Genomic DNA, 17338 nt, shown 5'->3' with positions numbered 1-17338 from the left:
AGCCATATCTTTAGATCTTCACAGGCTGAGCCCTTAGGCATTGTCACTTTTCTTCTTCTTCGTCTCCTCCGCTCAGAGCAAGATGACCTCCAGGGTAGCTCAGTGGTGGCAGTTGGGAAGGGAGAAGCCACCTCAGCTGGAACATGGGAGCTGGATGGTGGCCGCTTTTCAGCCTGTGCCTGTCTCTTCTCTCCTCCCCTCAGAGCAAGATGGTGACCTCCAGGCTTGACTACTGTAATGCACTCTACGTGGGGCTGCCTTTGTACATAGTCCGGAAACTGCAATTGGTAGAGAATGCGGCAGCCAGACTGGTCTCTTCTCTGGGACAACCCAAAGGGACCATATAATACCAATTTTAAAAGAATTACACTGGCTGCCGATATGTTTCTGAACAAAATACAAAGTGCGGGTTTTTACCTATAAAGCCCTTAACAGCTTGGGTCCAGGCTATTTAAGAGAGTTCTTTCTTTGGCATGAATGTGCCTGCCTATTATCTGGGGAGGTCTGGTTACAGTTGCCACTGGCTCGTTGCCCGGTCCTCCTCTGTGGCTGCCCCAGGGCTTTAGAATGCACTCCCTGTCAAAATAAGAACTTCTCCATCTCTGATTTCTTTTTAAAAGACCCTTAGGACACACCTGTTTTCTGAGGCTTTTAACTGAAATTAATTTTAAACTGTTTAATTGTTTTAATCTTGTGAAATGGTTTTAAATGGTTTTCTTTGAGAAATTGTTTTTATTGTTTTATTCCGTGGAAGTGTTTTGATTCTTATTTTGTTTTATATTGTACTTTGGTGTATGTACACCGTGTGTGTGTGTGTGTGTGTGTGTAGTGGTATATAAACATGAAAGGTAGATAGTTAGATACATAGATATAAGAGAGCCGTTACTTTCAAAGGTGTCTCTTGAGTTTGCAGGAATAACCCCTTGAAGAACCACAAAATAGAATCTGCTCTGCTTTTAAATCAAAGAAGAGACCATTGCAAAGTGAATCGACACATCAGATCTCAGCAAAGTGTACTAATATTTGCATGCTCTTGGGAGTTTTTCACACAGGGCTTTTAAAGCCCTTTAGCTCGCATCTCCTCTGGAATGGAGGGGGTGAGTTCACATATCAGGCAGATTTACCCCGAAGTCCCTGCGAGCTATAGGGGAGCACTCCACACACAATTCAGGTTTTTCACCGCACGTTTTTCAAAACACGCTTTTCACTGCATCGAGTGTAGCCCAAACTATATCTGGGGTTTAAGAAATCCACCTTTTTGCATCATTTTTGGGGGACAACTTTGCGTTTGCAGTAAAGCCTAGCAGAAAACTTGTAGTAAAGCCTGCTGTGTGAAGAACTCCTTGGACAATCGTTGTTATAAGAAAAGGAGGGTTCAGAACTTCAGATGGTGCCCGGTTTTCATCTGCTGTTGGAAGGGGAGGCACCGTGTTCCTTGTAACATGGATGCCCAGATGTTGTTGACTACAACTCCCATAATCCCCAGCTGCAATGGCCTCTGGGCACTGCAGCTGGGGGTTATGGGAGTTGTAGTCAACAACATCTGGGCATCCATCTTACCGGGAACATTGGGTGTCAGCAAAGGCCTTTTCACTGAGAAAAGATGGCACACACAACAACCCCAAATTCTCTCTCATGTCCTCTGAAAGTCTTAAGTAATTGGTCCAAGGGACAATGGTGTTGCTGCTGGGGTGCAATGTGTGTGTGTGTGTGGCGGGGGGTCCTTTGCCAAAAGTGACCCTGCAAATCCCTGACATAAGGATCCTCTGAATATGTCCCAATCTTGTCCTTTCCTGCAAATGGAATGTCCAGGAAGGAGTGGCTGGATTCTGAAGGCATTTATTTATTTATTTATTTATTTATTTATTTATTTATTTATTTATTTGATTTATATACCGCCCTTCCGAAATGGCTCAGGGCGGTTTACAATTAAAACAGAAAACATTAAAAACAATTAAAACAGAGATACAAATATAAATACCAATTTAAAACAACTTAAAAACAATTAAACTATCAAAACAATTAAAACCCTGAAAACCAGGTATTAAAACAATTAAAACTAATTAAAAACCCTGAAAGGCCAGGCCAAACAGATAGGTTTTAAGGGCTCTCTTGAAGGACAGTAAAGAATCAAGATTACAAATTTCCGTTGGGAGTGCATTCCACAGTCCAGGAGCAGCTACAGAGAAGGCCCGCCTCTGAGTCGTCACCAAACGAACCGGTGACAACTGGAGACGGACCTCCCCAGATGACCTTAACATGCGGTGGGGATCATGTAAAAGAAGGCGCTCTCTAAGATATCTTGGACCCAAGCCGTTCAGGGCTTTAAAGGTAATAACCAGCACTTTGTATTTTGCCCGGAAACATATTGGCAGCCAGTGTAACTGTTTTAAAACAGGCATCATATGGTCTCTCCGGGTTGCCCCAGAGACCAATCTGGCTGCTGCATTCTGAACTAACTGAAGTTTCTGGACTACATACAAAGGCAGCCCCACGTAGAGCGCATTGCAATAGTCAAGCCGGGAGGTTACCAGCTGATGCACCACTGTTTTGAGGTCATCCTCTTCGAGGAATGGGCGCAGCTGTCGAATCAGCCGGAGCTGATAGAAAGCACTCCTGGCCATGGCCTCCACCTGAGATAACAGGGTGAGGCCTGGGTCCAGGAGTACTCCCAAGCTGCGCACCTGCTCCTTCTGGGGGAGTGTAACCCCATCCAGCACAGGAAGATCTAACTCACCCCTCAGATTCTGAGCCCCCACAATGAGCACCTCCGTCTTGCTTGGATTCAGCTTCAATTTGTTCTCCCTCATCCAGCCCATTACTTCCTGTAGGCAGGCATTTAGAGAATGAGTGCCATTTCCTGGAGATGAAAAGGAGAAGTAGATTTGGGTGTCATCAGCATACTGATAACACCCAGCACCAAACCTCTTGATGACCTCACCCAGCGGTTTCATGTAGATGTTAAAAAGCACTGGTGACAGAATGGAGCCCTGAGGGACTCCATATAACAGCTCCCATTTTGAGGAGCAACTGTCACCAACCTCCACCATCTGGAATCTGCCCGAGAGATAGGAACGGAACCACTGCAAAGCAGTGCCCCCTATCCCCAACTCCCCCAGGCGATCCAGAAGGATACCATGGTCGATGGTATCGAACGCCACCGAGAGATCCAAAAGAACCAGCAGAGTCACACTCCCTCTGTTGATTCCCCGGTAAAGGTCATCCATCAGGCCGACCAAGGCTGTCTCAACTCCATAGCCCGTTCTAAAGCCAGTTTGAAATGGGTCTAGATAATCAGTTTCCTCCAAGACTGCCTGGAGCTGGTCGGCCACCACCCTCTCAATCACCTTGCCCAACCAAGGGAGATTGGAGATTGGCCTGTAGCTGTCCATTGCTAAAGGGTCCAGGGAAGGCTTCTTTAAGAGTGCTCTAACCATTGCCTCCTTCAGGCAGGGGGGCACCCTACCCTCCCTCAGTGATGCATTTACGATATTAATTAGGCCATCTCCAACAATCTCCCTGCTAGACAGAAGCAGCCAAGTCGGGCAAGGATCCAGAGAACAGGTGGTAGGCCGCACTGCCCCAAGCAGCTTGTCCACATCCTCAGGAGTCACAGATTGAAACTGATCCAATCTAATACTGCAAGAAGGATTGCTGGACACCTCCTCCATAGACCTTGCAGAAATAGTGGAGTCCAAGTCAGCCCGAATACAGGAGATCTTATTCGCAAAGAACCCATTAAAGGCATCACAGCAGAGCAACCCCGGGGACTGATTGGAAGTAGGAGGAGAAACCAAACTCTTTACAACCCGGGATAGCTCCGCCGAGCGTGAACCTGCAGCTGCAATGCGCACAGACCAGAATCTCTTTTTCGCTGCGCGCACTGCCACCGCATAAGCCTTCAAATGGGTCACGTGCTGAATCCTGTCAGATTTGAACCAAGTTCTCCTCCACTTGCGCTCTAGTCGTCTACCCAACCGCAGCATGGATTCTGCTGTGGACTGTGTGTGTGTGTGTGTGTGTGTGTGTGTGTGTGTGTGAGAGAGAGAGAGAGAGAGAGAGAGAGAGAGAGAGAGAGAGAGAGAGAGAGAGCGGAACGTGAATCTGGTTGAGAGCGAGGTTATCCCCTCCACACACGGACAATTCCCCATGTGGTTGCAAATGAAAACAAATAGTATTTGTGGTCAATATGATCAACTGCTTTGTTGAATGTACCATTGCTCTGGGGGCCTGTTAATTAGAATAACAAATTTAAACTGGAGAGTCTCTGTGGTCCAAAGGTTATGATGGCCATGCCCAACAACTGTGAGCGAGCTCTTGCATAGCTCCTGCTTGCTTGCTCTGTGTGTGTGTGGTGGGGTGTGTGTGTGTCTTTTGGTGGGTGGATGTGACAAAAAGGAATATAACCTCCCTATTCAAAGGCAGAATATCTGATTAGACATATAATGGGGACAGACAACAGGGGGCTTCTCTTCTGTCTAAGAGATAGGGACATCGGAAGCTGCCATATACTGAGTCAGGCCATAGGTCTATCTAGCTCAGTATTGTCTTCACAGACTGGCAGCGGCTTCTCCAAGGTTGCAGGCAGGAATCTCTCTCAGCCCTATCTTGGAGATGCTGCCAGGGAGGGAACTGGGAACCTTCTGCCCTTCCCAGAGCGGCTTCATCCCCTGAGGGGAATATCTTCCAGTGCTCACACATCTAGTCTCCCATTCATATGCAACCAGGGTGGGCCCTGCTTAGCTACAGGGACAAGTCATGCTTGCTACCACAAGACCAGCTCTCCTCTGGTGGGGAAAACAGTGGGCATGTGTTACTGTTGTTTTTTCCTGTTTCTTTTGAGGTCTCTGCCTTTCATGGAGGGGTGGGGTGTATCACAGGGTTGGCTTAAGGGTTTTTTTGCCAGTGTATGTGGGCAGGGGCAAGGCCTGATGGGTCCCCTGCCCAGTTAGCCAAATCTTCACTGCTGCTTCACTTGTAAGCCAAATCTTCACAGCAACACAAGAATTATATGGGGGGGGGGCACAGAAGGGGCAAAGTGCACTTCTGGGGTGGTGATGGTAGATTTGGCTGCACACGGTGGATTACTAAAAGAAAAGTGACAACGTCTTTCACATTAATGCCCCCATCATAAACATAAATGCAAGTGAGTCAATGGGGAACTTTTCATTATAAATATTTTTAAATTCTTGTTCCAATTGTTTATATAGCACTTTTCAACCAAAAAAGAATTCACAAGGCAGTTTGAAGAAGCAAAAGGAATGAGGAAACTAAGAAGGGGGTGGTTCTCTGCCCCAAAGGGGTTTGCAGTCTAAAAAGAAGCACAAAGGAAGCACCGGCAAGAACTCCTGGGAAGGACATTGTGCTGGGCTGAACTGGGACAGTTGCTCTCCCCCTGCTAAATATTAAGGGAGCCCCAAATTTAGAAGGTGCCTATCGGCCCAGTCAGCAAGAATCCCACGATCTGTGGCTGAAATGGGTTCCCTGTCCCGAAAAGAGCTCACAGTCTCACAAAGGGGGGCACCAATCCTGAGAGAGATGCTGCCTTGGGACAGCTGCTCTCCCCCTGCTAAGTATAAGAGCCCCTGCTTGAAAAGGTGCTCCTTTGCCCAGTTAGCAGGGAAGATTCCCCATCTGTGTACCATAAACACGCCTAAACCTGGTTTGCTGCCCTCAAGGAGTTTAAAATAACAAACAGAAGGGAGGCCCCAGCAACAGCCACTGGGAGGGACACTGTGCTGGGCTGAAGAGGGACAGCCTCTCTCCCCCAGCTAAACAGAAGAGAGCCCACACTTGAAAAGGGGCCTCTTAGCTCAGTTAGCGGTGGGTGGGGGGGGCGTTCCTAAACACCAGAAGGCCTGAAGATGGTTCCCAGCAATCTAAAAGAAAAAGAAGAGAGACCCCAGCAACAGCCACTGGGAAGGATGCTGTGCTGGGCTGAAGAAGGCCAGTTGCTCTCCCCCTGCTAAATAGAAGAGACCCGCTGCTTCCAAAGGTGTCTTTTTGCCCAGTTGGTAGAGGTGATTCCCAAACGGTGTGCCATAAAATGACCCGAAGTCCGCTCCCCGCGCCATTGCTGATTGCTCCTCTTGTCCCTGGGATGAGATGTTCTTCCCTTCATCACCTTGAACCTCTGAGCAGCCCTTTAAACAGGTCACGCCACCATCCACCCCCATGAACTCCTTCCTGGTTCATATGCTTTTTCTCTTAAAGGGTACATTGACGAGTGATGCAAGGAGAATGGTGTTAATATTTTGTTTTGAATGCATGTAGATTATGCATGGCACCTGGGTGCTTTGAGAACGTTTTGTTGAAAAGTGATATATAAATATTGATAGCAGCAGCAGCAGCAGCAGCAACAACAACAACAATAATAAATAAGGAGCATAGCAAGGGATAAAATTCTACACTTGCATTCCTGCCTTATTCCTCCTTCTCTTGTCCTCTGCATTCAGCAATCAGGTATAAACTGCTCCTGTACATGGAAGTTCTATATATAATTAAGAATACAAAAAGCCTCTGCTGGATTGGGCAAAAGATCCATCTAGTCCAATATCCAGTTTCCAAGACTGGATAGCCACAACTATTAACTAGCACTGCTATACTAATGCTTCCCAGTGTACAATCCTGGGATGGAGCAATTGGATAGCTAGCTTGACCATTTGGCTTGACTAAGGTTTTAGGCTTTGGGGCCTGTACTAGGAAGTAAGGAAGCTCTCTCTCTCTCTCTCTCTCTCTCTTACTGAATTGTCAAGTGACAGGAAGGTGTATATAGAACAGGTGTGGTTTCAATGTACCAAGATAATTCGGGGAACATGCACACCACACAGCCTCATTTCAAGATCAAGAGGGAGCAGACCAGCAAACGTTCTGAAAACAAGTAGCACAGGATACAGTAAAACCACAATTTGCGTAATTGTGACTTCAGTATTACGGGGTGATGGATCTGACCAACTGAAAAGGAGAGTTTTGGGGTACCAACCAATCACTGGAAAATAAACGAGGGGGAGGGGGGTAATTAGGGGAAGGTTACCCAAGATGGGCTACCAAAATGTGAAGGCGGTATACGGGGCGCTTTTTGTTACTCTGCCCTTTTTGTCTTCATGTCTTTTGTCTCTTTAGTGCTTCCTTGTGCTTTGCTGTCTAACCTTCCAACACTTCAGTCATAAGATAGCAAAATAGAACCTCCATGTTCCAAGGCAGTACATAAGAACAGCCCTGCTGGATCAAGCCCAAGAAGCCCATCTAGTCTAGCATCCTGTTTCGCACAGTGGCCCACCAGATGCCTCTGGAAGCCACAGGCAGGAGTTGAGGGCATGCCCTCTCTCCTGCTGTTGCTCCCCTGCAGTTGGGATTTAAAGGCCTCCTGCATCCTGACTGGAGGTGGCCTGTAGCCCAGAAGCCATTGATAGACCTGCCCTCTAAACCGCTCTTAAAGCCAACCAGGCTGTTGGCTATCACCACATCTTGTGGCAGAGAATTCCATAGTTTAATTCGTGAGTCAGCCTGCGTGTTTGACTCTGTTGGCTCTGGTTAATCCTGTGGGGTCAGGAGACTGCTGTGTTGTTAACTGCTCCTGTCAAGTATGGAGAGAATAACGTTCTTGTTGTATTGATAGCTTGTCCACTGCCTGGCTTCCTTGAGTCAGTGGGCAACAAATGGACACCCTAGACTTCCGATTCCCTTTGATTCCCAGGAGGATAATTTCACGGAAAACCTCTTACACCAGAAATCCACCACAGAATTACTACAAACTGCTACTTCTTCTCTGCCCGATGCCTCTGGGAAACCCACAAGCAGGGCATGAAGATGATATCCCTCCCCCGTTTTTTGTCCCCCCCATTCAGCATCCAGTGGTTTACTGAATCGGTGGTTTACCACATCATTTACAAGATGTGGTGACAGCCAACAACCTGGATGGCTTTAAGAGGGGTTGGATAACTTCTTAGAGGAGGAGAGGTCTTTCAATGGCTACTAGTCAGAGGGCTGTGGGCCACCTCCAGCCTCAGAGACAGGATGCCTCTGAGTATCAGTCGCAGGGGAGTCACAGCAGGAGAGAGGGCATGCCCCTTTTAACTCCTGCCTGTAGGCTTCCATCCAGTGGCATCTGGTGGGCCACTGTGTGAAACAGGATGCTGGACTAGATGGGCTCCCTTGGACCTGATCCAGCAGGGCTGTTCTTATGTACTGCCTTGGAACATGGAGGTTCTATTTTGCCATCTTAGCTAACAGGAGCCGATAGACTCACCTCAGAATGTAAGAAGCTCCCTTGCTGGATCAGACTGAAGCTGCCTTTATTTATTGTTTTTTTATTTGACACATTTTTTATACCACCCCATACGCAAGTCCCTGGGCGGTTCATACCGCCCAGGGCTCTGCACTGTTTCTAACAGAGGACAGCGTTGCAGGCGTTCCCAATGATTTGATTCAGTGCGTTCTGTCTCCCTTGCAGGGTGTGCTTTCCTTACTTACTGCGCCCGGGATTCTGCCATCAAAGCCCAGACAGCCCTGCATGAACAGAAGACGCTCCCTGGGGTAAGGCAGACTTCACTTTTGGGAGACATGGAATTAACCAAGGTAGACCCAGTGATGTACACACACATGTGCGTGACCCAGCCTAAAAGTGCGGAGAGTACAAAGATGTGGACTTTTCTTTAGACAGGAGGATTACATTATTTTCCCACTCTTTCTCCAAGGAACTCAGGAGCAACAGACATGGGTAAAACCCCCCCATTATCTTTACAACAACCCTGTGCGGTAGGCTAGGCTGAAAAATTGTAACTGGCCCCATAAATTGGTGGGGATTTGAACCCAGCTCTCTCTAGTCTTCATCTGTGTCAGAGAAGATTGCCCTTTAGATGTCCCAGTCCCACAGGGTTTACAAATATATGGACACGGTCGCAAAACAACAATTAAACAGAAAATGTAATCCCCATGTTTTCAATTCAAAGACACCGTATGCAATAGATATAACAGGATTTATTCATTAGAAATCAGAATCACTAGGCCTTCAGAAAAGGTCTTTCCAAGTATGGTAAAATGCCTATTTTTCTTTGTCCTAGGGTCTAAACCTTGTGTGTGTGTGTGTGTGTGTGTGTTTGTGTGTGTGTGCGTGCGCGCGCGTGTGTATGTGTCTAAAGGGCTCGAAGCATTTATTTATTTATTTATTTATTTATTTATTTATTTATTATATAATATGATATTTCTATCCCACCCATCAGTGGTATTCAAGGTGGTGGAGAAGAGTCAGTCTTGCAGTAGTGAGCATGAATGGTCCCCTTTGCTAAGCAGGGTTCACCCTGGTTTGCATTTGGATGGATGGCTGCATGTGAGCCCTGTATCTTGTATCCCCCTTAGTGGGTGGGGCCATAGCTCAGTGGAAGATCCTCTGCTTTGGATGCAGAAGGTCTGAGGTTCAGTCCCCACTACTGCAAATTTACTGCAAATATCTATATACCGCTCTTCAGCCAAGCCACCTAATGGTGCAGCGGGGAAATGCTTGACTAACAGGCAGAAGGTTGCCGGTTCGAATCCCCACTGGTATGGGAAACACCTCTATCGGGTGCAGCAGCGATATAGGAAGATGCTGAAAGGCATCATCTCATACTGCATGGGAGGAGGCAATGGCAAACCCCTCCTGTATTCTACCAAAAGAAAACCACAGGGCTCTGTGGGCGCCAGGAGTCGAAATCAACTTGACGGCACACTATACCTTTACCTTCAGCCACAGTTTGCAAAGCGGTTTAAATCGAAAAAATAAACAAATAAATAAAAATGGCTCCCTGTCCCCAAAGGGCTCACAGTTTAAAAAGAAACACAAGGCAGACCCCAGCAATAGCCACTGGAGGGATGCTGTGCTGGGGATGGATAAGGCCAGTTGCTCCCCCCTGCTAAATATAAGAGAATCACCACTTTAAAAGGTGTCTCTTTGCTCAGTCAGCAGGGGTAAGGGCTCTGCTAAGTCCCTGGCGACACCTTCAGGTTAAGGCTGGGAAAGACTCCTCTGTGAAACCTTATAGAGCTGCTGCTGCTCAGTGTGGTCAGTACTGAGCTAGATGGACCAGGTGCTTGACTTGGTATTATAAGGCAGCTTCCTGCGTTCCTGTGCCTCAGCTCCCCTGTGCAACACAGAATGCTGACTGCCCAGGACTCACTCCCGTAGTAGAGTCTTTTCACACAAAGGCAACATGAAATAGTGGGGTGAGGAACTCTCCAGCAGTGATTCTTGGGGTTAAGTAATTGAGCAATGAGGAGGAGTAATAGTTCTCCTCTATTCTGCTCTAGTCAGATCTCATTTGGGGTCCTGCAACCAGCAATGCATTTTGGGAAGGAGGCTGATCAACTTGAATGGGCTCAGAGCAGACTACAATTCCCATCATTCCCAGCCAAAGGCCATTGCAGCTGGAGATTATGGGAGTTGTAGTCAACCACCTCTGGGAATCCCTGTTACAGGGAACGCTAGTTTAGAGGAGTACAAAGATGAGAGGGTCTGGAAATCAAGTCCTATGAGGAATCGTTGATATGAAGGAGCAGGGAATGTGTACCCTGGGCACTTTCCAGATTACACCCTGCAATGGGGTCACGGCAGATCTCTGAAGTGTGCTTCCACGCTTCCTGCGTTGGGACACCACAGTCCCTACGCAGACAGCAGGATGCTGTTCACATTTCTGATGCCTTGTTTTGAATTTAATCGCTGCGATATAAAGCTAGGACGTCATATATCCGGCGTAAAAAGGTTGCTGGTTTTTCGGGTTGTTAGTTTCCGCAAGACTGCTCCCTCTGCTGTTTACGTTTCAAATGTGATTTGCCTGGACGGAACCATTTTGCTACTGTTGAGCAGCTAATCTGGAAAGCGCCCTGGAGAAGAGAAGATGAAGCGGAAATATGAAGGGTTGTCACCCAGAAGAAGGAGTGAGCTTGTACTCTGTTGTTCCCACGGACTAGAACCTATGGGTTGAAATTATAAGGGAGCTGATTTAGGCTAAACTTTATGAAGGATTTCCTAACTATCCAAGATGCTGGACAGTGGAACAGTCTGCCTCATGCAGTGGTGGGCTCTCATTCACTGGAGGTGAATTCAAATTTCAAATGGAGACTGGACAGGCATTTGTCAGGGACTCTGTAGCAGATTACTGCCCTGTGCAGGGGGTGGACTAGAAGACCTCTGAGGTACCTCCCAGCTCTATGATTCTCTGAAAACAAGGCCATTACAAGAGTGTCCCTTTTTCAGTTTCCAAAATGCTAAAGCAGCGGTTCTCAAACTTGAGTCCCCAGATGCTGTTGGACTACAACTCCCATCACCCTCAGCCACAATGGCCTTTGATGACAGGCGTTGTAGTCCAACAACATCTGGGGACCCAAGTTTGAGAACCAGTGTGCTAGAGGGCATGCTCTTCCTGGAACATGGCAAAACATGGAAGCGTCTTCTTCCCTTTGCATCTCTAGCTTTGATACGTCCAAGATTTCTCTTCCGCTCAGCAAGCCTTAAAAAAAAAAATTCTACGTAGGAAAAAGAAGCAGCAAAATTGGTGTGTAATGTTTATGTTTAATTAGAATCAACGCTGTGTTCTGCTTGCTCCCCTTCTTTTCCTCCACCAGCCCTTTCCCCTCCCAGTTCTTCTGCTTTTCCTAGAGCAATTTCAAGTTATTTGGAACTGTGTGAGAGCAAGTGGGAAGGATGCACAATGCATCACTCCGAAGCGCTGAAATCCGCCTGCTTCCCACCCCCATCCGCCCTGCATTCTATTCCCCACCCACCCTCAAATTTCACTTCAGCAAGAGCTGTTAATGGTGTGTGATCAGGGCTGGCTGTTAATAACCCTCTTCAGCAACCAGGTATCAAAGGTAGGGGCTGTTGAAAGATGTCATTGCTACCACTCACTTAGAGATAAGTGCTGTAGAGAAGGGTGCTGGCAGGAGTGAGAAGTCGGGCAGGCACTCTCCAGCCTTTCTGAGTGTCTCGTTTTTACCTGTTAAATCATCTCCACTTTTTTTGCCATTAAAAAAAAAAGCTGTTTCTACCCAAAAGGATTGTCCTGAAGCTGATTTTGCACTCCCATCATACAAACTGCACTGTCCGTCAACATTCTGTTGCTGGCACCTTCCCCCTGAGTAGCTGAACTGCCTGCGTTCACAGAGTTCAACCAAAGGCAGGGGAAGGGATCTCAAATATGGAGGCTTCAGGCCTCTCCCTGGGTTTCTAACATTTAAAACAGTGAGTCTGTGGGTGACTGTACAGTCGTCCCTTGCCAACCGCGAGGGTCCCGTTCCTGGAAACCCTCGCGGTTGGCAAATTCGCAGTAGACGAGCCATTGGTTTCAATGGCAGAGTTAGGGGAATCACGGCTGCGAAGTAACCAAAAACAAGGTAAAAATGGGAAAGAATCACCCCTGCCCCCCGAAAATGACCCCTAACCCCGAGAAATGTCCCCCTGACCCCCGGAAATGGACCCCGAACCCTCCAAAATCATGCCTGGACCCACAAAAATCACCCCAACCCCCTCCAAATCACCTCCTGACTTCTGGAAATGACCCCCTGACCTCAAAAATTACCCCCCCACCCCCTCCAAAATCTTTTAAATTGCCTAACTGCAAATTCTCAGGTCGTGGTAGGTGAGGGTGGTCACAATATCCCAGTTGCGGATACTAAAAACCGCGATTGGGAAAACTGCAGTAGGCAAGGGATGGCTGTATATTGTCGCTTGCACATACACATGTAAATGCATGTCCATGAGCCATAAGAGTCTTCCTCGGTCCCCTGTTGACTGAGCCAAGAGACATCTTTTTAAAGAGGTGATTCTCTTTCTGGAACAGGGGGAGAGCGATTGGCCCTCTCCATCCCCAGCACAGCATCCCTCCAGTGGCTGTTGCTGGTGTCTCTCTTAGGTTTCTTTTTTCGACTGTGAGACCTTTGGGGACAAGGATCCCTCATTTATTTATTTATTTATTTATTTATTTATTTATTTATTTCCTGCTCTTCCTCCAAGGAGCCCAGAGCAGTGCACTACATACTTGAGTTTCTCCTCACAACAACCCTGTGAAGTAGGTTAGGCTGAGAGAGAAGTGACTGGCCCAGAGTCACTCAGCTAGTATCATGGCTGAATTTGAACTCGGGTCTCCCCGGTCCTAGTCCAGCACTCTAACCACTACACCATGCTTCCCCCAGTCATCTTTTTTTCTAAACTAAAAAGCCCCAGGTATTGTAGCCTTGCCTCATAAGGAAGGTCCTCTAGGCCCCTAATCATCTTGGTTGCCCTCTTCTGCACCTTTTCCAGTTCAACAATGTCCTTTTTAGATGTGGTGACCAGAACTGTACGCAGTACTCCAACTGTGGCCACACCATAGTTTTGTATAAGGGCATTATAATATTAGCTGTTTTATTTTCAATCCCCTTCCTAATGATCCGTAGCATGGAATTGGCCCTTTTCACAGCTGCCCCACATTGAGTCGACACTTTCAACGAGCTGTCCACCACGACCTCAAGATCCCTCCCCTGGTTAGTCATCAACAGCTCAGATCCCATTAACGTATACTTGAAGTTGTACGTGGAAGATCTTCATGTCACCCATTAGGAGCCATGCACAGTGAAAGGAGATGCTTCCAGCCTCAGAGGCAAGCGGCCTCTGTCTTCCAGTGGCAAGAGAGCCCCAGCAAGAGCGAGGGCATGCCATGCCCTCAGCTCTTGCCTCGGAGACATCTGGTGGGCCACAGTGGGAAACAGGATGCTTGGGCCTGTCCCAGCAGAGCTGTTCTTATGTGTCTTCTTTGCCCCTCCACCACAAAAGATGCAGACTTTCACAAGCTGGGTGCACGTCACAACCGGCCCGCAGGGTCACTCCTCTAGATTTCCAGGAGCCAGTCATTAACGCACCGCCTGGGTCTCTGTCAAGCCCGGGGAGCTGATGCAGAAGAGCGCCATCCACGGCTTAATTATAGTCATTTGGCGGTGGAGCGGGGCTCCGCTAATTGAATGTTCTTTTGTTGTCAAGGAATGGGAGGCTGCTGGTTGGACGCGCGCCGGCGCTCAGCTGCGACGGGAGGCCCGCTCTCCACCCTGGCCACGGCATATAGGCCTTAATTAACTCAGTAGTTCCCATGGCAACGCTTAGCGGTGCCGTTCGCTTTCTGACAAGCCGGCGTGCCTGCAGCTCCTCTTTGGGAACTCTCTGTGCAAACCTCTCGAGCGCTGGAGGGAGGGGAATCTCCCTTGACAAAACCATACCGGGTGTACATCTTCAGCGGCCTCTTTGGTCCACGGAAGATGTTGGCCAGTCTGTCCAGCTTACGATTGGTCCCCTCTTCCCAGAAGCAAGCCTCTGGCCTAGAAGTGTTGTGCAGTCTTCATGTTTTGTTTTGTTTTGTTTTGTTTTGTTTTGTTTTGTTTTGTTTTTATTTGCCCTGCTAACTTGGCAAAGAGGCACCTTTTACCGTGGTGATTCTCTTTATTTAGCAGGGGGAGAGTAACTGGCCCTCTCCACCCCCAGCACAGCATCCTTCCAGTGACTGTTGCTGGTGTGTATCTTATGTTTCTTTTAGATTGTGAGCCCTTTGGGGACAGGGATCCATCTTATTTATTTATTATTTCTCTATGTAAACCGCCCTGAGCCATTTTTGGAAGGGCGGTATAGAAATCGAATTATTAGTATTAGTATTTTATTTTATTTCTATATTGCCTGATATAGACAGCTCTAGGCAGTGTACAAAGTTAAAACATAGTAAATATGAAAACATAAAACAGTTAAAATTCACAAAGCAAAACAAGTTTTTAAAAAAGGATAAAAACACTGTTTAATATATAATAATAATTATATAATTAGATATGATATAACAACAACAACAGCAACAATTTTATTTTATTCATTTATTATGTAAACCGCTTTGGGAACTTTTGTTGAAAAGCGGTATATGAATATTCATCATCGTAGTGTTGTTATTTAAAATATTTATACCCAAACCCTTCAGTGAACTGCGGCTCGGGGCGGCTTACGACGTTAATGAAATAGATACGATATAGAATAAATAAAATTAATAAGGTTTAAAATGTTAAAAGACCAGGCTAAAACCACCATTAAAACAAGACATTTTAAATACTGAAATTAGAAGTTATCAATGAAATTACTGGCCTACACAGAATTTTATCCAGGGGTTCCAAGACTTCGGCCATTGTGGGTGGGGATGATGGGAGTTGTAGTCCAACAAAATCTGGGGAACCCGCATTTGAGAACCCCTGGTAACCACTTGCTGGAACTGGGGAGGAAAAATACATCGTAGAAAACTGTGGAGATCTGCTAGTTCCACCCCTTCCTGCTCCGTGCAGGAATCTGCTATGCAGGGGTTCCCAATCCATGGTACTCCAGATGTTGCTGAGCTACAACTCCCATCATCCCCAATCACAGTACATTGTAGCTGGGGATGATGGGAGTTATAGTCCAGCAACATCAGGAGTACCACAGGTTGGGGACCCCTGTGTTACAGCATTCCTGACAAGATGGCTGTTCAGACTCTGCTACAAAACCTCCAGTGAAGGAGAGCCCTCCATGGCAGGCTGTTCCATGGTTGAACAGCTCTTACAATCAGGAAACTCCTAATGCCCACCCTGAATCTGCTTCCTTGTAATTTCAACCTGTTGGTTCTAGTACCACCCAGTGGCGGCTGGTGGTTCCTGGGAGTTAGGAACATAGGAAGCTGCCATATACTGAGTCAGATCATTGGTCCATCTAGCTCAGGATTGTCTACACAGACTGGCAGCGGCTTCTCCAAGGCTGTAGGCAGGAATCTCTCTCAGCCCTGTCTTGCAGATGCTGCCAGGAGGGAACTTGGAATCTTCTGCTCTTCCCAGAGCGGCTCCATCCCCTGAGGGGAATATCTTACAGTGCTCACACACTTCTATTACTATTCTAGTCTCCTATTCAAGTGCCACCAGGGCAGACCCTGCTTAGCTAAGGGGACAAGTCATGCTTGCTACCACCAGACCAGCTCTCCTCTCTTGGAGGGGGGTGTACTACGCAGGGCAGGTGAAGGGTGAAGCCACAGGTAGTGAGAGGTGGAGCCAAATGTGGTCAGAGGTGGAGCCAGGACTAGGCTGGTGTTTTAGCAATAACTGGCAAAGGGCAGCTTTGTAGCTGAAGAGTGGGATCAACACACACACACACACACACACACACACACACACACACACACACACCTCAATTGCTCATCAGCAGAGATACAGAGAAATATGGAAAACATCAGTTGTTTTATAGTGCTTAACAGGACTATAGCAGTGTGTAGATCTGTATCTAACATGGCAGGATCAAACACAAGCAAACACACAGGAAAAGAACTATACATGCCACAAGTAAAGCATAGACCATTACAAAAGGTGGCTTCTGTGGAGAGTAAATGCATTCTGAAGTCACCAGGACAACTCTGACTGTCTGATTAATTCAAAAATAACAAGAAAGAACTGAGCCAGAGTGTCACAGTGGTTAGTGTGCGAGACTAGACTGAGGAAATCCAAGTTCAAATCCCCATCCAGCCATGAAACATACTGGGTGACTCTGGAACAGTCACGTATCTCTCAGCATAACTTTCCTCATAGGGCTGTTAGGAGGATAAATGTAACCATATGTTGTTGGAGGAACCCAGTCTATAGATGTAAAAGTAAATAAATCTATATAAGCCACAAGTAAAGCAGATACTAGCTACAAAAGTAGAGAACAAATGCATTCTGAAGTTACAAAGTCAGCTCTGCCTGCCTATTTAAAAAAATGCATATATAAATAATAGAAAAATCACAGGTTTTTCAATGATGCTTGCTGCAGCTATGAACCATCTCCTGTAATTTAGAGGATGCCATGGGAAGCAAAGATGCATGGAGACACCCTCTTCCTGTTCCATACCTGCTGAACAGCTGGGTGCCACTCTCTGCCCACCTTGGGTGCCCACCACTTAGCCTGGGTGTCCATCCTAACAAGCAAGAAATGTTTGTTTGATTTTTTAATAGAGATCACTTCCTTAATCCTTGTCCAATGAACCATAACCTCCAGTGGGCATATTAATATAGATACTGACCACAATCCAGAGAAAAACCTAGTTAGCTCTCTGCATAGCAAATGGATGTTTTAAATTATTTTCCTTTCAACAGAATCTATTCCTTCTCTGCATACACCCACATGGAAAGCCACTTCTGCAATTATTTGAAAAGCAGTTTGGACTCAGAAATCCATTCATATGCCCTAAAATAACTTTCTGGCTTCTTATGCCAGTTTCTAATCTAATTAGTCCAGTCTTACAGTTTGCAGTTCCTTCCAGTGTTTTATGGCATGCTATTTTAGGAATGGGCCATAATGCTTTGCATA

The 17338-nt window shown here is 46.8% G+C and overlaps 1 protein-coding gene across 4 annotated transcripts in view; it reads left to right on the top strand.

The window, feature by feature from the left end:
* The window catches only part of CELF5 (CUGBP Elav-like family member 5), a 136415-nt gene that overhangs the window by 30859 nt on the left and 88218 nt on the right, over positions 1–17338 (top strand). For all 4 annotated transcript variants that reach the window (XM_053293994.1, XM_053293991.1, XM_053293992.1 and 1 more), the window contains exon 2: positions 8453–8535. In XM_053293994.1, the coding sequence (XP_053149969.1) occupies positions 8453–8535 (83 nt within the window). The remainder of the gene's footprint in view (positions 1–8452; positions 8536–17338) is intronic.

Source organism: Hemicordylus capensis, chromosome 2 (genome assembly GCF_027244095.1).
Source record: "Hemicordylus capensis ecotype Gifberg chromosome 2, rHemCap1.1.pri, whole genome shotgun sequence".
Lineage (NCBI taxonomy): Eukaryota > Metazoa > Chordata > Lepidosauria > Squamata > Cordylidae > Hemicordylus > Hemicordylus capensis.
Note: the sequence above shows the minus strand (reverse complement) of the source record. Positions and strands in the feature narration are given on the sequence as shown.